At 40.6% G+C, this 25,693-nt stretch overlaps 2 protein-coding genes across 2 annotated transcripts; one reads left to right on the top strand and one right to left on the bottom strand.

The window, feature by feature from the left end:
- Positions 1 to 500: 500 nt before the first annotated feature.
- avpr1ab (arginine vasopressin receptor 1Ab) lies at positions 501 to 3,736 on the top strand. Its single transcript, XM_030778780.1, has 2 exons — positions 501 to 1,667; positions 2,502 to 3,736. Exons 1-2 carry the CDS (start codon positions 692 to 694, stop codon positions 2,867 to 2,869), a joined length of 1,344 nt encoding a protein of 447 aa, XP_030634640.1. The 5' UTR covers positions 501 to 691; the 3' UTR covers positions 2,870 to 3,736.
- A 7,761-nt stretch (positions 3,737 to 11,497) lies between these two features.
- c1h12orf56 (chromosome 1 C12orf56 homolog) lies at positions 11,498 to 22,559 on the bottom strand. The gene is made up of 13 exons (XM_030771426.1): positions 22,296 to 22,559; positions 21,042 to 21,231; positions 18,382 to 18,460; positions 14,373 to 14,775; positions 14,110 to 14,198; positions 13,723 to 13,867; positions 13,463 to 13,551; positions 13,100 to 13,189; positions 12,687 to 12,810; positions 12,487 to 12,561; positions 12,312 to 12,389; positions 11,882 to 12,060; positions 11,498 to 11,612 (listed from the first exon to the last, which is right to left on the bottom strand). The coding sequence occupies exons 1-13, from the start codon at positions 22,557 to 22,559 to the stop codon at positions 11,498 to 11,500; spliced, it is 1,920 nt and encodes a 639-aa protein (XP_030627286.1).
- Between the last annotated feature and the right edge of the window lie 3,134 nt (positions 22,560 to 25,693).

The following is a 25,693-nucleotide window of genomic DNA, read 5'->3' as shown; positions in this document are numbered from 1 at the left end:
AGTCAAATCAGCCTTCCCGTGGGATCACGCGCCCATGAAGCAAACACCGCCTGGCGATCTACCGGCCTTTCAATAAATTCTGTCTTTGTGATGATGCAATGGGAGAAAAACTGTAAATCGCTGAATGAAGGAAAACGAGAGCGAAATACTTCCTTTCAGAACATAATTGCGCACGCTTATCGTGTTCCTTTGCACACTCATTCCATTCTCAATCAAGAAACATTGTGATGTTTCACTGGAGAGGCTGGCATTTTAAATCTTTAGTAACATGACTATTCATGGGATAGTGCTTATACACTCGTGTTCAGAGAACAAAAACATTCATACACACGTAGTGTTTTGCGGTGTGTTGCTTAGTGTAGTTCAGGGGCATGGGGAGGGGAGAAGAGAGGGCGGACCCAGGGGCTTCCTCCTTAAAAAGGGTCGTGTCATCGGGGGCTAGATTTAGAAAAGTGATACGCGACTGAAAGTCTACATGGATTGTCACCGTGGTTCTACAACAGCTTGATGGCAAAATAATAACAGATCCGATATGATTTGACAAAGGGTGTATTACCACACCGCGCGAGCTTTCTTGTGGTTACATCTTCCAGCTCCTGGTTTTCACAGAAAGCTTAAAAGCCACAAAGGAGGGGATACCCTTAGATATAACCGCACCAGGGGACCGCCTGCCCAAGGTGACTTCGGAGCCATGCACTTTCCCTCAAAAATTCAGTTGCGATACGGCGATGAGGCGCGCAATCTCACGGATGACAATCAGACCCTGTTTCCGAACCTTTCGGACTACCCGATCATGGGTCACCCCTCCAACTTGAGTGGGACAAAAAACGACAGTGACCCTTTTGGTCGTAATGAGGAGGTGGCAAAAATTGAGATTACAGTTCTAAGTGTTACCTTCCTAGTGGCAGTGATCGGAAACGTTAGTGTACTTTTGGCCATGCACAATACGAAGAAGAAGGGCTCGCGCATGCACCTCTTCATCAAACACCTGAGCCTCGCGGACTTGGTGGTGGCGTTCTTCCAGGTGTTACCGCAGCTCTGCTGGGAGATAACCTACCGCTTTTATGGACCAGACTTCTTGTGTCGGATAGTCAAACACTTGCAGGTCCTCGGCATGTTCGCCTCGACTTACATGATGGTGATGATGACGCTCGACCGCTACATTGCCATCTGTCATCCACTGAAGACCCTGCAACAGCCAACACAGCGCGCCTACATCATGATTGGGTCCACTTGGTTGTGCAGCCTGTTGCTCAGTACTCCACAGTACTTCATTTTTTCCCTCAGCGAAATTCAGAACGGCTCCGACGTATATGACTGCTGGGCCCACTTCATTGAGCCATGGGGCTTGCGCGCCTACATCACCTGGATCACAGTGGGTATCTTCCTCATTCCTGTCATTATTCTCATGGTCTGCTATAGCTTCATCTGCCGCAGTATCTGGAAGAACATCAAGTACAAAACCAAGAAGTGCACGGCGCACACTTCAGCAGGTAAAAACGGCCTGATTGGGAAGTCATCGGTCAGCAGTGTCACCATTATCTCGCGCGCCAAGCTGCGGACAGTGAAAATGACTTTCGTGATCGTGCTTGCTTACATCGTATGCTGGGCGCCGTTCTTCACCGTGCAGATGTGGTCAGTGTGGGACAAAAATTTCTCTTGGCACGGTACGTGTCCGCGGAGTGACTCACAGCGTTTAGAGCAACTGTGGTGAAAGTGTTACCATGATGTGAAATATTGAGAAAATGCTCACATGGGAACAATTATTATAAAATTGCAAGACCTCATGATGAGAATCGCTTTTAAAATGCATGTACAAAATGTATTTTAAAATGTAGGATATTTATTTAAATATTATTAGTTGTGTCAGTGAAACCGTCGCACCTTTAGAAAACAAATTTCTGGAAGATATCTGGAAATTTGGAGCCGTGCGCAGCGAGCATTATTTATTCCAAGCCAGAGGTTGTTCGTCGGCGTTTTTCCAAAAAATTACTTTTGTTAAAAAATACATGTTATGAATGACGTCGGAATGAATATAACGATAAAAAATAAGCGCGCAATTATGGGGGGAAAAGTCGAAACGAGTGCTTAAAATATGGCAGTCTTTCCAACATTCGAACGATTTTTAAGTAATTTGTTGAGGTAATCTGAAACCTAATTGTTTAATTACTTACTAACCATAATTATGTTGACGGCATGCTAAACAAAATCAGACGTTGAGAAATAATGGAAAATTAAACAGAACAAACCTTGTTTTAAATAAAAATGTTTTAGGTTTATGTTTGACCAGAGGATTCACGTCTGAGAAACTGGATAATAGGGCATACTTCTGGGTTGATTAACTCCTTAGAGAACTAGCAGAGAGTGCATTGTTTTTGGAAATTACCCTGTGTATTGCCCTACATGAAATTTCTTTCTTTCTTTCTTTCTTTCTTTCTTTCTTTCTTTCTTTCTTTCTTTCTTTCTTTCTTTCTTTCTTTCTTTCCTACAATGTTCTTTAGATTCCGAAAATACGGCGGTGACGTTGTCTGCGCTGCTCGCGAGTTTGAACAGCTGCTGCAATCCTTGGATCTACATGCTCTTCAGTGGTCATTTGTTGTATGACTTCGCGCGCTGTTTCCCGTGCTGTAACAAACTGCGGCACACATTTAGGAAAGAGGACTCGGACAGCAGCATTCGAAGGACCACTCTGTTGACTAAACTGCCCGCCGTTCGGACCCCAACGAACGGGTCCGATTCCTGGAGAGACAATGACAACTCCCGCAAGTCCAGCCAGTGCATCCCGTTAGACTGTTCACGCAAATCTAGTCAGTGTGGTCCACTGGACTACTCGCGTAAATCCAGTCAGAGTGTTCCACTCGAATCCTGAAAGTACCTCGACCACAGATATTTACTGACAATGGACAGTAAATGAGGTCATCTAGCACCACAGTTCTGGTCGTGTTAAGATTGCAGCGGTTAAATTATTAGTTGGATATTTTTAGTCATTGCGAACATTTTATGTCCAGAAAAGCTGGTGCCAAAAGTTTCAGACCAATGAGTCATATATGATTTGTTTGATCTATTCTGGGGCAAAATGTATATATAATATTTTTCTACGTGCGTAATGTGAATCTGAAGACTGTGGAGTTAAAACCATAGATGCTTTAGCGCAGCAGACTACTCGTTAAACGTCTGTAAGTACTTCGCATAAGTGCGCCTCTGCCTTCAGCTGTTGAAAAGAGAGTCAGCGCAGGTTGTCGTGCCAGCACAGTCAAGATTTTTGCTTTAGATGCTGCAGTGTGCATGTGCGTTGCGAGCGTAGAACACACAAGATGTGCGCTCCGACTGACACGCATGCGGAAAAGCGCCGAAAGTTGTTCCAGGGCTAGTGTGGTTACGGACACAGATGATTTCTGATTCTAAATAGAGCAAGAGTACTCCTCTGTGTCCTGTCATCGGCAAAACAGTATATTAATTATCATGTCATTACGTACCCTTACCACAGTAATTGAAACTGCACTTTTATAATGAGAGAATGCCTGTGACTTTTCTTTAGTTTGTTCGTTTGCTTACTTTTGTATGGGAACCGTTGTAGCCTCCATTACAAAGGCTCTGTAATTGAGTTTTACAGTAAAGAATGAATGTCGATCTACATATTTTATTTGTTTACAATAATGAGAGACATAGTGTGTATGGGGGAAATGTATATATGCGATTTTATGTTATTGTATAGGTTTGTGTGTGTGTGTGTGTTTGTGTGCGTATTTGTGAAGGGGTCAAGGCTTATGATACTTATTTGTGTGTGTGTGTGAGTGAGAGAGAGAGAGAGAGAGAGAGAGAGAGTGAGGACTATAGTCTGTATTTAGATATGTGCATTTTTTGTGCATTTTGTGTATTACAGAAGGTGGTGCATTGTTACTGTATGATGGAGTTTGTGTTTGTGTACCACTGTGTCTTTGTATTTAAAGCCTCTCCCATGCCAGACATTGTCCTATTAATGTTAACATTACAGAATGATTTATTAGAGTGCCAAACCTTGTCTGGTACAATGATAACAGATGTTATTAATGTGTATGATTTATATCTGACGATTCACCGTGCATGTGCATAAATTATATACCACTCCAAATGCTATTTTTCCATATACCCTGGCCTCTTCTGAGAGCACTTTTGTGGTGAAGTATTTAATGTGAACACATTTTATGTATAAAAATTGTAAAGAAAATGTATTTCAAAGTATAAAGACAGTCTAAGCAGAAACTCTGTGTACCTGTCAGTGTGTGTATGTGTTTATGTTCTCTGGCAACAGAGCTGGCACAAACCTGGAGCAGAGTAACTGTCTCAGGATGTTGTCTTAATGGTGGCATATTGTACTGGTTCGGGGATCATACGAAACTGTGGTCCAACAGTTGGGAACAACAGTTCACAATCTCTCTCCTGCAACATGCAAGTTTTTTTTTTCTGGAGAGTGTAACTGCACAACATAACTGATAAACATAATGAAAATACAGGGTGGTAGGCTTCACAGGGAAGGAACTGGGAAGAGATTAGAGTTGGAACAGAGTGACTGTCTGATTTCACTCATTCTGTCCATTCCTAATTAGTCATAGGACTTAATTGGATTTGATAGTGACTTTGGGCTCTCTCTCTCTCTCTCTCTCTCTCTCTCTCTCTCTCTCTCTCTCTCTCTCTCTCTCTCTCTCTCTCTCTCTCTCTCTCTCTCTGTGTCTGGTGTCTGTGTGTTATATAATGGAGTACTCCTGTCCTCAGGAGACACACAATGAGCCGCAGGTATTAGACAGTGTGGCTTCTCATGCTTAGTCACACTGCATGATTGTCTCTGTGACCCAACTCCCAGATCTTCAACATACAGAGAGAGAGAGAGAGAGAGAAAGTTGCACGAAGGGGTTTCATTTATTAGTGTTTACACATATGTATTAATGATCTACATGAGAGAGACAGATGAGCAAGAAATAAACAGAATAGAGACTGAACACTTATTTACCTGTGTTTATAGTACGTACCTGTGACCAGCAATCTTTGTGTGTCATGGATACACACCGATGTGCATGTGAGTATGTGATCCTGTGCATCTGCTCTAGGCTTGGCAGGGTTTAGAGTTGAGCCCTTCTCATCTGCAGTGCGGATTTAAAGACTTCCCCAAGGCTTTCCCTTATCTGCTTAAAATGAGGCCTGGCCCCCATCACACCCATCCTCCCACATCTACACACCATCTACACACTATCAACAGGTAATGAGTGCCATTAAACAGTAACCAAGGCATTTTTGCCGTGCAGTAACCAAGTCTCCGTGGCTATGGAGTAGGGGAGTAACTGATGTACCGTGGTTGTGGAGAAGGAGAGGAATAACTGAGTCATTGGGGGAACAGATCTAATAACTGCAGAAGCCATGTGGACATTAGGGGAGTAATCAAAGACAGATCAAAGGCACTAATTAAGATTACATACAACACACACACACACAAATTTGTCTTTTTCTTTGAAACAAGCAGAAACATACCTCATTAAAAAAAAAAAGACAAAGAGCAGCATCGTCACCAAAACTAGAGGGATAAAACAGAAACAGCTAGAAAAACCAAAGTCTCCAAAATCCAACTGAACAATGTCTTGCTGTATCTCTCTCCTTCACTCTTACAAAGGCCTATAGCAAGAAACACTCATATACTCACTCCCCCCTTTGCATGTTGTTGCCTCCTGATCCGTCTTTTAATACATTCCATAAAGTTCTGGACCCAGGGGGTGTTCTCTGATCCCAAGGCTACACTCGCAAACAGAAGTGGTGGAGGACCTGAGGGGTGTGCCTCAGTGGTGTGGTTTCATTATTAGACTTTCTGTGTGACTTGCTCTGAGTACACTTATGCACACACAATCTTCCTGGTATTATCAGTCAATATAGTGCATAGTTATAACCGATCTAGGCTTGCCTAAGTTTTGTTTACACTTAATGTCCATCAGAAAGAGAGAGAGAGAGAGAGAGAGAGAGAGAGAGAGTGAGCGAGAGAGAGATTTTCTATTCTATCCTTATGTGCCACCAGGTATGTATCTGTTTATACAAAGTCTCAGCTTTTGCATAACTGCAAGATGCCTGTGTTTAGTCTGCACATCTAAATAATAGATTCTTTTGGAAGCAAGAACTGTGCATTTTCTATTCAATACATCTCTATTTGCAGTGAGAGTAAAAGACATTACTCAGCGCTTTGGCAGGAAAATAATGGGAACATTAAACATAATGCCATTTCTGCGCTGAGATGACTAATAGTCAAATAATAATACTTTTGTGTGAAACAAACAGTTCATAGCAGTACAGTGTTCACAGTTATTGTCAGTTAAATCTATGGTTTGAAGTGCTTACTAAAAGATTATCTGCATTATTATTATTTTGAAATAAATAAAGCCTGTTTGGATAGAAGTATGTTACTGAAGCCAAAATACTCATTAAATATTTCAGAACCATAGCTGGGTCCCTGATGTTATTGGATTTTTTTCTTACGCGAACAGATTTAACTACATTTTAGGGGATTAAAGGATACTGGGAAAGTGAGTGCAAAGAAAAAGGGAAGAGAGCCAGACAGAAGAAGAGAGAGTAAGAGAGCGACTGAGAACCAGGTCCTGATTCGTGGTGTGACGTTTAGAGTTAGTTTATGAATGCCAATTGTGTGAAAGAGGTAAAAACAGCAACCTTGAGGTCACAGGAACTGGAAGTGCATTGTCTAAGAGAGGAAGCTAAGCTGAAGATAAAAATGGAAACATTTTCATCATGCAGGGTGAAGGCTAGGACACCTCCTGCCCTGCACAACACAACATGATGAAAGTCACTTCTTATATGCATCTTCTCTGCTCTGTAATTCTCCATTGCTTTTCCTTTCACTCCTCTTCATTAGACATCTACACACCTACCATCCCTCTCTTCCTGTCCCTCTCTTTTTTCCCCTCTATTTATCAGCTCATTTCCTTTGTTGTACAGTCCCCGATCCCCATTTCCTTTACTGTATATAGCTTTTGTCTTTCCATCAACATCTCTCTCACTCTCATAAACACATGTCAGAATAGTACTAGGGTTCCTGTCAATCAGCACCTACTGAGGGACTGAAATGATTGCCTGGGAAAAAGTGAAAACACCTCCCTGAAACAGTATAGAACGGATCTGCCATCATACCAGTGGCATGACTATTGGTAGTTTATTGTCTCTATGGGAGAGACATTCCTGCTCAGACTGTATATCAGTGCAGGAAGTGTTTTTTTTCTTTCATCCTCTACGTAGTAAATGGGGTGTTTTGGGAGAATGTGCTGAGTGCACACACAAACACACACAAATACACACACACACACACACTGTGTTCCACCGAGCAGATAGCACAGTGCTAGAATAATACAGCTATTAACAACTAGCTTGGAGATAGTGTTGGAGATAGACAGTGATCTGAACAAGCACATGTTTGGGCTTCTTAAAGCAACAACATACAAGACCAAAATGAAATTTGCTGCGTGGGTGTTAGCAGTGCGTTTTGTCTCATCTAACTAAACACTACTGTCAGTCCAGTACGGTTCGGGGAAACTTTGTCACAAGATGGCTCAACAGTCTAAAAGAAGCCAGGAGAGTGAGGAGGAAAGAGGAGTCAGAGCTGGCAGGTTAAATGCGATCAGAAGATACAGAGTGCAGCAGTGGTGGCAGAGCAGGCCTGGATTAGCTCTGGGCAGAGAGCACAGAGCACACATATTCTCAACGGTAGCAAAAGAAACACAAACACAGATATAGCACCGTTCAGAGGGGGCTTCATTTGTATATAAACAAACTGTCAAGCAGTGGTGTTAAATTGCACTGAGTGGCAGGTTGTCTGTGTCTTGCAGGAGGCAATCTGTACACTATACTAAAAGGAACGCCTTGGGTGTGCATTGAAACAATGAACAGTGCCCAGAATGAATTCTAATTTATGAAATCCCTCAGCTATGCTTCATTTCAATCTCTACCTCATTTCCTGTGGAAACAAATACTAGAGAGTTTCATTAAAAGTTTCATATCATGGAGTTTTAGATTTGTAAGTACAAATTTTGTAGATTCTCAGAAGTCAGTTTAAATATGTTCTCTGATTAGAGTGATTTGACAGGATAAAAGATGATTTTATCTGCAAGACCCTTACTGTCAGTTCAGCATGGTCCTTTACTGTCCCCTTGTGGTATATTTTAGAAACTGTAATTTCCAAAAAATATTTTACAGGTTTACAGCTCATTCTGACTCTATATTTTGGATGTCATAGATTCCTGTTTGAGAAATATTATCAGAAAAATTTAACAAGCTTCGAGTATGAGATTGTCTTTTAAGTTTGATGAGAAATGACCATTAAAAATATAAAATAAAATTCAATATGAATGAGAATTTCTGTTGGAAAGAGGCTCCAGAGTACTTCAAAAGCAAATTCTAGATTTTAAAACATTTAATCCCATATCTAAGTGCTAGTACCAAGTATTACTGGAATACTTTTGCTACTGTCAACCTGATTATTATACAAAGAATTTTCTAGGGTGGCTCATTTGGAATGGGCAGTGTGAGACAGTTTTATCAGAATGGCATTTGACCCTTATATTCTCGTCTGTCCAGTAACATCCTTAAGTGTCTTTTAAGTTCTGTAAGGATTTTGTGTAAGGAGCTATCAGCTGTAAAAGGCTACAGAAAAAATGAACATACCACATATAACTCCATCTGTGACACAAACATTAAGAGGAGAAAACGACCTATAAGAGGAGAAAAGCTTCTCACTGAAAATGTGTAGTATCAGTGGGAAAATTTCTTATTGAAAGTCGTAATTACGAAAATGTTGCTATTGAGCCATGAACTGGTCATTCTTTACAGATTTAACGTTAAATCTTTATCCTTATCCAAATGATCTTTACTGATCATTACACATCTATATTTTTTAATACTATTTCATTGCATAATATCATATATATATATATATATATATATATATACACATACAAATGTACATACATAAATATATATGTCTGGCAAATTGTAAACATGAAATAGAACATGAAATCAGTGCTACAATTACAGCCTTGATATCCGATATTCTGTTATCCCACACTTTAAACCTGAATTTTTGATGTAAAAAATAAGCTGAGATTATTAAAAATTTATCTTAAAAGTTAAAATGGGTTATCGTTAACACCATCTCAGATGCTGAAGTAAATTTTCAACCAGTGCAGCAAATCACGGCATAGCACGATCATTTCGGAGTTTTCAGAAGAGTAGCCTAGGCTACAAAACTGCAGCGAAACAAAGCTACTTATGAAGTATCGCATCGAGGTGCGTGAAAACACCGCAAGAAAAATGATCTATGTATTCTAAGCATTAGGCCTTTATCCTCAGACAAGCAGAGCGTTTAAATCAGGTTGTTCTTAGAATTTAGAGCTTATTTCGTTCAGGTATTTAAATGTTGTCAAGCATCTGTTCACTCCGCAGTCGTTTCTTAGCATGAGAAAACTTTAAACTATCGAGAAGATTAATGGACCATCACGAGACGTGATTTAGGCAGGAGAAAACGGTCGCCAGGACCTCTAAGGGAAAAGTTGGAAAGGAGCATTGGCGTGACTGGGGCTATGGCCTCAAGTGCTGTTGTGGACTGTAATTTGCTCAGCACATATGCAAAAGCGGTTGACTTTGCTAGAAACTCATTTGTCAGCGAAGCAGTGAGCAATGCCTCCCAAAGCCAAACCACAGAGTATGCGTACCAGTATACAATAGCGTACTAGTTGCAGGCCGTATTATGAATTTTAAGATGGCGAAATATCATATATTTGCAAACCGTGCAAATACATTTGCTGACATTTTTTTAACCATCGCTAGTATGCATACGTTTATGTGATCTATTTGCAAAGTTGTCTAATTTTGTTTATTGGGTATCTGTTGCAAAACACATTAAGTTTGTCAACAGTACAATATTTATAAAACGTGTGGTATTTGGCATAGATTTTGCTGCACACAGATTGATATCATAATACATATCTACAGCAGGCTACTTTTATTACTTAGGTGAAAATAAACACAGTGACGTGTCTCTGAAATGCACATTTTGAGTATTTCCCACTTAGTGAACGTTCCTAAATCATACATCACATATAGGCCTACTTTCAATCTGCCAAAAGTTGGATTCATAATTGTTGCATGTAAGTGTTGTTGCATGTAAGTGCACCTTTCCTTCATCATACTGTATCTAGAGGTGTACGGAATCGTTCTGAGATTGAGAGATACATACGGTACCTTATCTGCCATTACAGTTAGAACTGCTTCATTCTTTAGCTTTTTCCATGCTTTCTTCCCTAAATCTGACATATTTCTGAAGAAGCCAGTCATGTAAAGTTAAAACATCCAAATATACTGTTATTTCTAAAACAGGGAAAAGGAAACACAGATCTTCAGTCCAAAATCATGTCTTTATTTCAGGCAGCATGGTACATTAGAGTTCCTGAACATTTTTGTTTGCAATCTTCAACTCATGGAGAGAGACAGTCAACTGGGACATGAACACACCAGACTTTACCTTCACACACTATGCTACAAGGTGCCAAAATCACAACTGTATGACAGATAAGCTTGTACTGCAGGAAATTCAGGAAAACTGTAAGAGAATATTGAATACAATATTTCACAAACATGTGTATTTGTAATCTTGCTTCATAATGTAGTACTTCAACTAGGCTGTCTCCTGTTAGAGCTAGCTTATGGAGATACATCTGTTTGTTACAATTATGTTGTTACATAATAGTTAATATAAGACCATCATTCAAGTAATTCCACAATTTGATTCTGCTAAGGCCTTTATGTAGTTTGATTTGCATAAGTTCCTTTTTAACCACAACTGGATTACCCTGAGGCTAGATCATGGCATTAGAGAGAAAAAAGAGAAATACCACGACTTAAGTCTTCAATAACGTAGCACAAACACAACAATGTGTTCTGCCATATCATTCATACCTATGAGGACACTTTTAGGTCCATTTGGGATTTTATCCCTAAATTCTGTTGCATGTGTGCATGTGCAGGTGTATGTGTATGTGCAAGTACTTCACATAACTGTACATGCTCACATCTGTGGCTGGAGGTATGGGAGATGACCGTGTAGACCACATCTGTGATTACTTTGGCCATTAGAGAGAGAGAGAGCAAGAGAGAGAGAGAGAGAGAGAGAGATCTCAGACTTTGTAGAGCACCACACTGAAAAACTGAGAGCAGGCAGGAAGCAAAAATATCTGACATATTTCTAGAAGAGCCAGTCATGTAAAGTTAAAACATCCAAATATATTGTGATCAGCAAGTATACGCTTTTCACTGTTTATATATGCTCACGTCTGAGTCTGGAGGTATGGGAGATGGCCGTGTATACAACATCTGTGTTTACTTTGGTCACTGGGGAGAGAGGTAGAGAGAGAGAGAGAGAGAGAGAGAGAGGGAGAGGGAGAGGGAGTGAGAGAGAGAGAGAGAGAGAGAGAGAGAGAGCTCAGACTCTGTGGAGTACCACACTGAAAAGCTGAGAAAGTAGGCGGAGAGCTGGCTGACTAATGGGATAGTGCAATGGCAGCTTCTCCTCCAACTCTGACATCTTCACATAGTACCTGAGACGCAGAGAGAGAAGAGAAAAGTTAGTACATCACAGAACCAAACATTCACAAGAATTACTACCTGTGAAAGAGACTTTACATGTGAGCAGTTGGTTAAAGAGAAGAAAACAATGCAGTGCTGGCAGTGCAAATGGATTTCACACACAATATACAATAGGCTATGCCTTTAATAGTGTGGATGTCAGACTATCTGAGTAACACCAAACTCCATTCGATCAACACCCACTGAATCAATCAGGTTTGACTTTTACAGGGTCTCTCACCTGAACTCCTCTCTGAACTCAGCTCTGATGTACTGGCTCAGGTATGTGCTGTGCTGGAGACAGGCCAGCAGTAACCTACAGCGCTGGTACAGAAGAACTGCTTGGGATGGACTAAGAGGAGACTGGCACTGTGACAGAGCGAGAACCACCTGCTGAGCCTGGTAGCCCACAAAAGGGACCTGGAAACAGAGATGGAGAGAAAGACAGAGAGATTCATTATATTGCAGTGAGGGAATGCTTATGCATCTGTAACTGTTACTGCTTTTTTCAGGGTTAAGCCGATATCATAGCAGATACCCTGTATTTTTTTATGATCGACTTCCAAGTGCTTAAGAGGATTTGGAAATGATGCAGAATTTTGGCCTTATATTGAGTCATTGTAGAGGATGACATTACAAGAAGCATGACAACAAATGAAACAATGACTTACTAACGAGGGATGTGGCTTAAGTGTTTTTAGTGCCCAGGAGACAGTGAGGAAATGTCCCAAGGTTGGAGTACGACTGGCCTTCGGAGAAAGAAACATGACACAAAACTGAATGTTACTGAACTGAGGATGCCGAGAGAGAGAAAGAGGTGAGGTCAGCATGAGGAGTGCCACTCACCTCCTGACAGAAAACGATCACCTCAAACAGCAGAGCTGATGCTGCATCCAGGTACTCTGCCCGCAGGGTCTCCAGCTGAGAAATACACACATACACACACACGTGCGCACACACACACACACAAATAGGTGTCATACTCCTTGATCATCTTTCACATTGTGTGTAAAACCGCAACACAGACAGGATGAAACCACATTCACCTCTGTTTGTAGGGGTGACCCTTGCCCTAAGGTTGAGGAATCAGTGGGGGACTCGTGGGGGTCTGGGACGGGAAGCCCTGGATCACAGACCAAAGCCAGTAGCAGCTTTGCGGTCAAAGCTCCCCTGGGATCAAAGGAATGCAAAAATAACAGTACTGTCACTGCCATTTCAGAAAGATATGGAAAGATATGGATGGGAAAGTGGATGTATTTATCAAAAATACATTAAAAAAACAAAATGTGTTAGTTTTGTACAGAAATGGCAAAATAATTTTAAGTCTGCAAAAAGCTGTCACTCCTGAAAACATATTTGAAAAAAAAAACCCCTGCATTTTTCAAAAGTTTTCAGATGAGGTAACTACTCCTGTTGGTCAGAGGCACCATTAGGAAGACGGAGTTACAGTTAAACTCACTTTTTAGCTGTCAGAATGCTGAGGCGAGCTGGTTCAATCTCTGTCTCCCGGAACATCACACTTAATGTCTGCACCACTAATGTGCATAACCTGAAAAGACCAGCAGACAAACAAACTCATTTTGTGTTTCAGTCAGATTTTAGATGTCACTTAAATTCACTGCAGAGACAGTCAAATGGCAAGTGGCCATCTTTAACATAATACATAGTACATAGAATGACCACTTGAGGGCACTGTTGAGTCAGAAATAATTTCTAATCCAACTGTTTAAAATCTAAAGATACTCATCAGTCTAAACACAAGCTTTTAAGATCTTGGTCTGTGACTGTTTGTCAATGAATGAAAAGTGGTAGTGAGACTTACAGCAGTCTGTCTGATATGTGAACTCCACTCTGAGTTTCCTGCATGGTGTCAGCAAGGGTCATCACCAGGAATGGACACAAGTCACCCGACTGGGGACAGAAAAGAGCCAAAACTATGTGGCATTACAATGTATATTTTTAAATCAATGGATATTTTTATATATTAAAACGTGCATACACACCACACATACATGAATACATTTACGAAATACAAACACACACACACGCACACAGGCACACACACACACACACTAAGCATACCCTCCAGAAGAATTTTTTGATAGTAGGATTGCGGTGTGTGGCTGTATAAAGCTCCTGCAGCAGTAGATACAGACTCTCCAGACTGATGCCCTCCTGCAACAACTCTCCACTCAACTGACTGAACAAATGAGCAGTGCGCTCCTGACTGCACACACACACATACGCGCGCGCACACACACACACACACACAGAGATATGTGAGATATCCTTTATATCAATGAGTATGAGTGATATAGAAACTGTTAATCTGGTTCTGAAGTAAAATTGAGGTTCTGGAGTCAATTTGAGAGATAGGTAGGCTTGTGTCTGAGCGACGGACTGACTTATTGTGGGTAACATAAGGCTCAGAGTGACATGGTTGTAGTGAGTATATTGAGGACATACTACCTGACTTTGGGAGGTCTGTGTTTCTGTGGGGAAGATAGGGACAAACTGCATCTCCTTACATAGAGAGGGTCCAACATCAGAGTGGATCTCTATAATTACACACGTTAATTTACATCAATAAGAGTTCTGATTGATTGTTCAGGTAAATAAATAATACATAAACCAATATAATGAAGTAATATATAAACTCTGTGCTTTTCATAGAAAATGATCATAACTACCAAGAACAAACATTAAACACCTGTGAAAAAACAAGCTCTTACTATGATATAGCTATTCCAGGAACTCTGTAGGTGCAGATATATGTGTGAAGAGGGAGAAACAGCATACAGATGCAACTCCGCTTCTCTTTCCTCCTTCACTTCATCCTCTCCCTCTCTCCTCTTCTCTACTGCCACTCTCCTCATCAGCCAGGCCAGTATGGAGCTCTGGTGGCTGGCTGGTTTGAGACTGGTGGGGTGGATCTTAGAGACGGGTCGCTGGCCCACCTGTCTGGGGGAGAGGCAGGGGAGAGGAGACACAGCCAGGCTGGAAGAAAGCTTTCGAGGGGCATGCCGAGGTGCGGACTGGAGCACATTCAGACCCAGAGCCTCTGAGTTTGGACAGGAGGCCGAGCGATGCTTTCTGATCACGCTGTTTTCCTCTTCGTCATTGTCCTTGCTCCCACTGTATCAGAGATGGAAGGAAAACATTTAGATCATGGCTACATGAGAATTACATATAGTACAAATTAAATAAAGTTTCAGAGCACTCTTTATTATCTCAGTGGTGCAATACAATACATTGCCAGCAGTATCCCTGATTCTGCTAGCTGTTCTTATTAATGATTATTAAACTTAACCTATGAAGGAGTTCCTGAGTTGTGGCCAAAGAACTGTTCTAATAGCCTTTGAATGCTAGCATGTAAGATCTATCATGCCATAAATTTATATGAGTTTGGATCAAATGTCTGAGTTTGGAAGAATGTTACAAGTGCATAAATTGAAAAAAAAAGCACAGTTTTTAAATAGTGTGTAGAGACATTTTATATCAAGGGACAAATTTTTAAATAGACTCTTCCATTAGCTGCACAAGAGATTTCCTGGCTAGACTTTGATACTTGAGCAGAAACTGATGTACAGTGCAGCCATTTCCACACAGGGCTAGTGGTACCATCTCCACACAGGGCTAGTGGTACCATTTGCACACAGGGCTAGTGGTACCATCCCCACACAGGGCTAGTGGTACCATCTGCACACAGGGCTAGTGGTACCATCCCCACACAGGGCTAGTGGTACCATCTCCACACAGGGCTAGTGGTACCATCCCCACACAGGGCTAGTGGTACCATCTCCACACAGGGCTAGTGGTACCATCTCCACACAGGGCTAGTGGTACCATTTCCACACAAGTTTAGTGGTGGGACAGCTAATATGAGGATGTCTCGCTTTGCAGTCTTGGAGGTTTTTCACTACAGATGAGTTCACGCTCACTCCTCCAGAAAATCCCTCAGGATAAAGGGAAAATCTTTCCACGATCGTTCATGATCCATTTATGGAAAAAATATTCTCAAAACTCTTTTTTAAGACTACTGACCTACATTAAAGTGCTGATGTCTAGGGAAAAAACATTTATTCTGCTGATGACAGACAGACAGAGTATATTATATCACTCTAGCTCTCATTTACTCAAGTCCTACTGCTTTCTTTCTTTCAGTCAATCACTCTGTCGCAAAGAGGATACGCACCTGTTTCACGGGTTAATGAGAACTCACTATTTTACAAGGCAAAAGACTTGAATAGATCTGTACTAGATAAATAGTGAATTCAGATAGGGTCTCTTAATTGGATCTAACTGACTGAAAACCTGATATGGAATTGAACTTATTCCACCTCCCTAAGGCCTAGATTTCCAGTGTGTCACACAGTGGCTGGGCACAGAATACCTCCCTAAAGCTCATTACATTCACATCCATGCCTGCAGGTCCCTTACCACAGAAATTCAACAGAGCACGTTTGTTAATGACCTCCCAAGAGATTCACAGTGCACTTCACACAAAGGTGTTTATGAGCAAAAAGAGGGTTTGGTACATGAGAGACCTTTAACACAACATACAAACAGTTTCAGCTGGTCCCAGTCACTGAGCAAAATGTTTGCAGTAAATACTAACAGTTAACCATTCGCAGCCATTTACAATGCACTCTCTCTCTCTCTCTCTCTCTCTCTCTCTCTCTCTCTCTCTCTCTCTCTCTCTCTCTCTCTGACTGTCTGTCTATCTTTCTCCTTTCTCCCTTCTTTCTATCTCCTCTCATAAAAACACACATGCATATTGCTGAGATAAACAGGGCTGTTTAATTAGACATTTATTGCTGTGAGGTTTCCACCTTGCTTTGTGCCTTAGCAACAGGGCAAATACTGACGCCAAGAGACTGTCCCACTCCTCTCTCATTGTCACTGAGAACTTTACTGCACAAAGTCTTGTCACAAATCGTCAACACTAACCTACTGAAAAACATACCCCAAATGTACTGCCTTAACATCTCCTCAACACAGACAGCCCCTGAGTTTAAACTGACAAGAAGAAAACAGCCCTGATGTATGTGCTCAATAATAAACATTACTGATTTAACTGAACTTAAATATGACTGTAATAAAATACAGACCAGAATCGTAACAAAGAATACAAAGGTGAAAACTGTGGGTGTCAAAGACAGTAAATTAAAAGAATACATAGAAACAAGAAAAAAAAGAATACAAAGAAACCCAGAAACAATTCTAAAACTTTCCCACTTACCACAATCCACTAGTGACTGTGTGTGAGTGTGTTTGTGTATATGTGTGGGTGTCTCCCTATGAATTTGGTGACTGTGTATGAATTCAGATGGGTACTACGTTCAATGAAAGAGACTAGTCATATCAATGAACTTAAGGTCTTTGTCTCTCTGTACTGAAGCTCATGAAAAAGTCATGGGTAAGTTGCCTGATCTCTGTCGTCTCATTTGAGGCTCACATTACTGTCTGTCATTACAATATGAAAAAGCCACCTGCCTCTCTGCACACTGATGGACAGGTCCCTTTCCACACAGTGTGCCTGATCACAATTAATATGTGAGCTTATCTTCCCCCGTTACAGTTTAAGATGAAGATTCAAATGAAAACAAACACTTCCGTGGTTTCTCTTTTACCTTTTAGATTGTTTACATAACATATCTCACAGTTGTCTTTACTTTTATTGTCCCGTATCGGAACCACAGAACTCCCTGTCTCAATTTTCCTCTGCTCTGTCTACCTATTTCCATGCCAACCATCCAGCCCAGTTCCTGAAATTCCATCCCAGAGGGAGTCAAGGTAACGTCAGAGGAGATGACTTCGGTCATACCAGTAAAACACACCACTGTAAAACTACTATTGTCTCTTAACTAGAATTATAGAGAAGAGAAAGGGATGTGGAAAAAAAGGGTGATAGATAAGATAAAATAAACAGACCAACGGAAAGAAAATGAATTGATTCACATAGGAAGTTTTCCATTTAAACAGTGCTCCTGCAATACAGAGATACTAGGTATATGAGCATGTGACAGACAGCAGGGAAGCGCAATAGCTGATTACAATGCTTAGGGCGTAGACTGACTCTAGTTCACCTCTACAGAGTAGTTTAGTTGTCACTGTTTGCGTAAGACACAAGTAAGCATAATCAGTATAATTAGTTTAGTTTCTCAGCAACAACAGAAACATGAAGAGCTTTTCTACATGATATATGACAGGTCTGTCTGCAATGTCCTGAACATTCTGACTTACTGCTCTCACGCTTTGCTTTATGGATGACAGTTGCCAAACACTGTAATAATAAGCGATGTAGACAAAAACAAAATGGTGGGCAAAACAAAATGTGAACTAGGAAGGATGGCGTGCAAGCTGTCTGCAGTAAAAAAAAAACAAAAAACAAAAACAAAAACAAAACAAAACATAATAAATAAACAAATTAATAAAAACAACAAAAAAACAAAATGCAGTTTAACATGAGTCTTCTATCCGTCTGTGGAAGTGTGGACCCTTTCTCAAGTTTACGAACATCAATAAAACTTGACCATATCACAGATTGAGAAATAATGTTTCCGATTTAAGCACTGACCAGCGAGTCTGCTTCTTTCATAATGACCATCAGGAGTCCCTGTATGCTGTCTGTGTAATAGAGATAATACTGTCTGAATAGGACTTTAAACTGGGCATTGTAAAAGGCATCCGTACGGCCAGGGTGGAAGCTGTTGTGAATAGGTTGGGGTCAGACATTACCTCTCAGACAAAGGAGAGATTCTCCAGCCTGTCGCTTCAGGTGGTGCAGAAATAGTGGAAAGGAGTACACTGCTAATTCCTGGATTTGAGAGAGACGGGGGGGGGGGGGGGTGAGATTAGGTTGAAGATATAGCCAGGTATCCTTGTGCACTTGTAATAAGGATCAAACAGTTTCATAAGGACATGACATAACCTTTCATATTGATCTGAATCTGTCTGATGTTAAAACAGGCATGTGTATGATATGAAATAATTTGGAACACGAGACAAAACTCTAAAACGCTCACTGGGTAATGAAAACAGAATTCCACTGAAAGCAGAATTCCATTGAGGAATCTAAGGATAAACTGTAAAACACTGAAGGCCACCTTAAAAAAAGGAATTTCTTTGCATTGATAGTAAGGCAGGGTCTTGAGTCTGGGCAAGATGTCCTGATATGTCCCCTCTGTTCACTCTCCTATACATAATCTGTCTGATTTACTGTGATCTCAGTGCTGCTAAGGAGCTTTCCTGTGCTGGGTGCAGAGGATGAGTCTTCCAAAGTGGAGGGTGTGTACATCAATAGGAGCTGGAAAGCACATATACATGCAGGCCAGGACTAACTGGGCTGGAAGGCAGTGGTTATAATGTGATTACAGAGGTTTATCACACAGCTTTGGTCAAACTAGGTGTGAAACCTGAGCCTTTTCCTGCACAGCATTTAGGAATAATACAGTTAGAACCATACTGTAAACTACAAACACAGAGTTAGAGCCATACTGCACGCCACTCACATACAGTTAGGACTGTACTGTATACTTAACACAAATAGTTAGAACCATACTGTACACTACAACGATACAGCTAGAACCATACTGTACACTACACACATACAGCTAGAACCATACTGTACACTACACGCATACAGCTAGAACCATACTGTACACTACACGCATACAGCTGGAACCATACTATACACTACACGCATACGGTTAGAACCATACTGTACACTACACACATACGGTTAGAACCATACTGTACACTACACACATACAGCTAGAACCATAATGTACACTACACACATACAGCTAGAACCATACTGTACACTACACACACACACAGCTGGAACCACACTGTACACTACACACATACAGTTCAAACCATACAGTACACTACACACATACAGCTAGAACCATACTGTACATTACACGCATACGGTTCAAACTATACTGTACACTACACACATACAGCTAGAACCATAATGTACACTACACACATACAGCTAGAACCATACTGTACATTACACCCATACAGCTGGAACCATACTGTACACTACACACATACAGCTAGAACCATACTGTACACTTTACGCATACAGCTAGAACCATAATGTACACTACACACATACAGCTAGAACCATACTGTACATTACACGCATACAGCTGGAACCATACTGTACACTACACACACACACAGCTAGAACCATACTGTACACTACACACATACAGCTAGAACCATACTGTACACTACACACACACAGCTAGAACCATAATGTACACTACACACATACAGCTAGAACCATACTGTACACTACACGCATACAGCTGGAACCATACTGTACACTACACACATACAGCTAGAACCATACTGTACACTACACGCATACAGCTAGAACCATAATGTACACTACACACATACAGCTAGAACCATACTGTACATTACACGCATACAGCTGGAACCATACTGTACACTACACACATACAGTTAGAACCATAATGTACACTACACACATACAGTTCAAACCATACTGTACACTACACACATACAGTTCAAACCATACAGTACACTACACACATAAAGCTAGAACCATACTGTACACTACACGCATACGGTTCAAACCATACTGTACACTACATACATACTGCTAGAACCATACTGTACACTACACACATACAGCTAGAACCATACTGTACACTACGTACATACAGCTAGAACCACACTGTACACTACACACGTAAAGCTAGAATGATACTGTACACTACGCCCATACAGTTCAAACCATACTGAACAATACACACATACAGCTAGAACAATAATGTACACTACACACATACAGCTAGAACCATACTGTACACTACACGCATACAGCTGGAACCATACTGTACACTACACGCATACGGTTCAAACCATACTGTACACTACACACATACAGCTAGAACCATACTGTACACTACACACACATAGCTAGAACCATAATGTACACTACACACAAACAGTTCAAACCATAATGTACACTACACACATACAGCTAGAATCATACTGTACACTACACACATACAGTTCAAACCATACCGAACACTACACACATACAATAAGAATTGTTCTAGTTCAGGGCTGCAGACGTCTCACACTTGTAAGTTTTTATTCCAGTCATCAGTGTGGGACTATTTCTCAGTTTGAAGTCTGAATGAATCACTACCCCAGCAGCATTAAACCACAGCATAGTTGTCTTTGTAACCTTCATTAAGCACGATAAGTCCCCATAGCATTTGATTCCGTGGTGTAACTCAATACACAGTGTGCTAGAGCCCTACTTTCTTCATATGAAAGGAAGTGAGTAAGGAGTTTTGGAGGGAGTCTGTACCACAAAAAACAGGTCCCTCTATCTGCCTCTGTCTTACCCTCAAGGGAGGGAGCGATGCCATGTTTGTGTTGAACAGCGGGTGAAACAGGTTGCTGTGGTCTGGCATTCCTCTCTTTGACTGGTCTTGCCCCCTTTTTCCTTGTATGCTTTATGGCGGCATGGAGCACTCGGATATGCTGCGAACGCTCACGCTCGCGGCCACTGAGAAAATCTGGTAAATCGTTGATCTGTTGGAAATGAACAGAACAGCCAGATAAAAAGAGGAAATCTTTTAGCTGATGGCAGTCTTAGGCATGCACTGTCCATGTGTGGATAAAGGGACAGTCAAACTCTCTTTTGGCTTTGATAGGAGAGTCAGTCTGGGTTCCAGATGTGACAAAGTGTCCTGAATTTGTCCCCAGCCTGGCTGTAACAGGGACACATGCTGCTTTAATTTAGGACCATCACAAGAGCACCCTCTGAATGGGCTGTTTAGAGTAGGTTTAATAGATGGAGACTTGCTTCATACTGCATCCCAAGAGTTGGATGTGAAGGCTGTGTGTGTGATGGTTGCTTTTATTCTATTGTAATTACTTTTCTTAACCTTCCGCTCCTACTGCGATTACCTAATTGTTAAGAAGAATATGTTATCTTCTGCATCAACATTTACTGACGAGAAAAAGAAGTATCACAGAAGCATAGAAGTATATATATATATATATATATATATATATTCTGATTACGCTGGGATGAATCGGCCATTCATGAGTGTTCGGGACAGAGCTTAGGAAATAAATGAGGAAAGCTTACTAAGATAACCTGCTCTAAGCAGTTTAATCGAGCTTAACAAGACAGGATAAGCAAATCGTCCCTCCGCTATAATTAGTACAGTCTATGTGCAGTGAGTCAGGAATCGAATTGTGTAATGTCAATATAGTGTGACTACAAAATGGTCACATAACTGAAATTAATTCGTAATCTTTCATTCCAACACTGGCCCATCCATGCGAAAAAGTATATATAAAAATGAACCAGTGAGATCAGGAATTTCACTGCACTCTCTTATTGAAAAATTGCGAACATTTTCGGCTCATAGTCCAAAAACACATACGTTACGATACAATCTACAAACCACCTGATGTGAAAGATTCAATTGTTTGTACCCGATGCGTTTTTAAAGCGTCTTAAGCTCTTGAAATATTACACTTTTTTAAAAAATCATGTGTATACTCAAAATAGCCTTTACCAGAATTCTTGATACTAAACTTCTGACTTTAATTTTAATCATGTGAATTCAACATGCATCTCTTACCAACTCGATGTCAATAATGTCTTGGAAACAGACTGCCGGCTGAACTGTACGCGGAGGATACTCAGTCAGGTAGATACAGTCATCACTCAGGATAACGTGCATGAAAACCTTGTTGACGGTCTCCGAAATGACAACACAAGGCTCGTAGGCACGTATGCGCTCGTACACATCCCCATCTGTGTTTCTTTTCAGAAAAGAATCAAGTTTACTATTCCTTCTACAAAGCAAGCCTTCCGCGTTAGTCCTGGCTACAAAACCTGGCATGCTTCGGGTGCACCTGAGGCTCTCATTAGTTGCGCGCGAAATAACTTCCAAGCCACTCCTTAGGATTTTGCATGCTCCAGGATTGCAATATCTAAAATCATAATTATTTTACATAATTTGCCTGATTTGGGAACAGCTCGAATTATTTTTTTAACTGATGTCTTCTTTAACTTCTACAAGTCGCACAGTATCTCGGACAGTGGCATTCTGGTACTTGGCTTTAAACCCTCCCTCCCTCTACGGCATAAGATATGTAATAGAGGGTCAGGACGCGTCAACGTCCCTAGGTTACGCAGCTAAATTCCATGAAGACAAAAGTCATGTTAAATATTGAGTTCCACTGCCGACACATATCTTAATGTCAAACAAACTGAAAAATACGAATTGGGTAAATTAAATAACATAAATCAATTAAATAATATAAAACTGAAATAAGTTCGCCACAATTATCATTATATTCTTTATTACAGACGAGGGAAACATATGTGCTTTTTGGATAAGTGCAACCATAGATAAGGTGCCCAAATGCATGAGGTTCTAATTTGTTGAATACGTAAAATCTGGAGAATTTAATCACGACACGATCAAATTTACAATAGATTACATTTATTGTAAAACATGCATTCCATTTATTATTAATACACTGCTTCGTTTCATTTAAATATAACAGAGATTAAATATAATTCTGAAACAGAAATGGCAAACCCTGCTGTATATTCAGTGCATATAGCACATGACGAAAAGCTGCACAGTGGCGCCTCTTAGTGGATATTTGTTTCTTTTTCACGCACAAATGCGCCAGCCCACCGAGTGTTGTATGTAGGTGTATGTTAAACAGGTGAATGTCATCAATCTTTCCAACTCATCCACAAACAAAGAGTACAAACTCAGTAAAACGGAGAGGCAAAATGGAAATGGAAATATTAAAAAAAAAAAATACATACACAGTAAGGTTGATCTGTCTAACATAGAGAGCCTAAATAAAATGGTTTACTTTCATAAAACCAAGCAACCAAACAAACAAGCAAAAAACCCAAAAGATTCCAAAGACAAAAGGAAAACATTGCAACCAAATTAAATTAAAAACTTTGATATTGTTGAAATAACAAACAGGCAGTTTATTTTTCACAGGGTAAATATTCACTGACGCTGCTTATCTTCCTGGCTAGTTGCCGGCTGGTATCTTATTGCATTATCTAGAGTAACAGTATAACCAATTTCTTGTGTCATTAATTATATATATATTCTTTTATATATATTCTTTTTATTCAAACAAAACTACTATTGCTATGTGATTGTTTTCCCCTGTCATGGTCATAATATTATTCATTTTACTTATCAGCAGCTCACATTGCTAGTGGGTCATTTCTGTCTGCCCCACATTTTCCCCTTTTTTCTTACAGCACCTCAGCTGGCTGACCTGGGAGAGATAAAATGTCGGCCCAATGAAGACGCCAAAGTTAGGGAAGCCAATGAGGATCTGAAAGAGATTGCAGTCCACTTCATTTTTTATATAGATAATGGGCTGGAGCAGTAGGATGGGGAGATAGGCCACAGTGGCCTGTCCTAGAACCATCAGAATGTTCTTCAGAGCTCTTCTCTTCACAGACACAGTGCCCTCGTGGGACTTAGCTGGGCTTCTTCTACACAACACCCATACAATTCCTGCCAGGCATGCCAGCATCACCAAAAAGAAGGAGGACATCATTACGCTGAAGGGTGTCATCATGACTACAAGGCTTAATCTGAACACCAGCAGAAACATAAGGAGACACAGCAGCCAGATCACTGTAGAGCAGCCAACCCGATACTCCCACTTTTTCAGGGCCAGGTAAGTGATTGGTTGCGCTGCTGCCAGGTAACGTTCCACGCACATGCAGGCCAGCAACAATGGGCATCCAAAGACATTTAGAGATACAATGGCTTCAGCAATGTTACTACCAGGTTCGGGTATTTTAACGACAGAGCTGTAGAGGGACAGAGGCAGGCAGAGAAGATAGAGGAGGTTGAGAGTGGTAAGGTTTACTCCAAGTATTTGTGAAACAGACAGAGATCTTCTGCCCTTGATGAACACCCACAGCAGTTTAGAATTAGCAATAAGACCATTTACAGTTAATATTACTTTGATCCACCACCAGATTTCAGCGGAAATGCCTGTTTCACACCGCTGCATTATGCACTCAAGATCTTCTCTACATTTGTCTTTATTTAGTAGGAAAGACTGGTTCCACTCCACGGTATAAGGCTCACTGTGGTTATACTTCAAAGCATCTTGGATATCAGCCGGTGTGGACGTCAATATGGTCTGCGGGGAGGACTCCATACTGACAGATAACCTGCAGTTTACAACAAATACTGGGAATTTAGATAACTACCTGTCTTCATTATTAGTATAACATAACAATACGATTATTTTTAGTTTTTCACCTCATTATGGAGCCTGTCCCTTTTCAAACTAAGATTCAATGACAAACATTACCCCTGGATTGTTGTCCAAAGCATTCAACACCTGTATGTAGTAGCTGGAGAACGCATAGTTTATAATTACCAATTAGTGTGCATACTGTCTGAAAATAATAGATGCTTGAAAATGATGATAAATCATAATAGATCAGTTACATGTCGTAAGACAAGTCATATACAACAGTAGAACTGCAGACACTTATTTGTGAGTTTATAGCAGCTGTTTAATGTGTAAACCAATTCTACACATTGGATAATGGAGCAAAAACACATTAGCTCAGTCTTTTGTGTAACTGTTAAGATAGCTGAGACAGAGATAAGCCTATGTTTTCCCAGTTAATGACTTTTATAATAAACATCTGTTGAACTGTTTCAGTGCAGTGTAGAAAATTGTGAGTTTTACCGTTTTTGTCCTGCAAATGCTGCTTCAGAGATTCTGAAGTTCAGAGATTCAGAGTTTCTGAATTTCGTGAGCTCTTTGTGTGTGATTGTCATTCCATTTGAGACTCTGATATAACCCCCATCCCTGTCTCTGGTCAGGAAATGAGGGGACACAAATGAGCAGGTGAGTGTATGATGCATTCGCCAAGACACATGGCACTCAGAAAAAAAAACACAGAACCAAAACTAATCAAAACAACTCTCTCAAATTTCATACAATGAAAGAGCAT

The sequence above is a fragment of the Chanos chanos genome, chromosome 1, assembly GCF_902362185.1.
Source record: "Chanos chanos chromosome 1, fChaCha1.1, whole genome shotgun sequence".
Classification (NCBI taxonomy): domain Eukaryota; kingdom Metazoa; phylum Chordata; class Actinopteri; order Gonorynchiformes; family Chanidae; genus Chanos; species Chanos chanos.
Note: the sequence above shows the minus strand (reverse complement) of the source record. Positions and strands in the feature narration are given on the sequence as shown.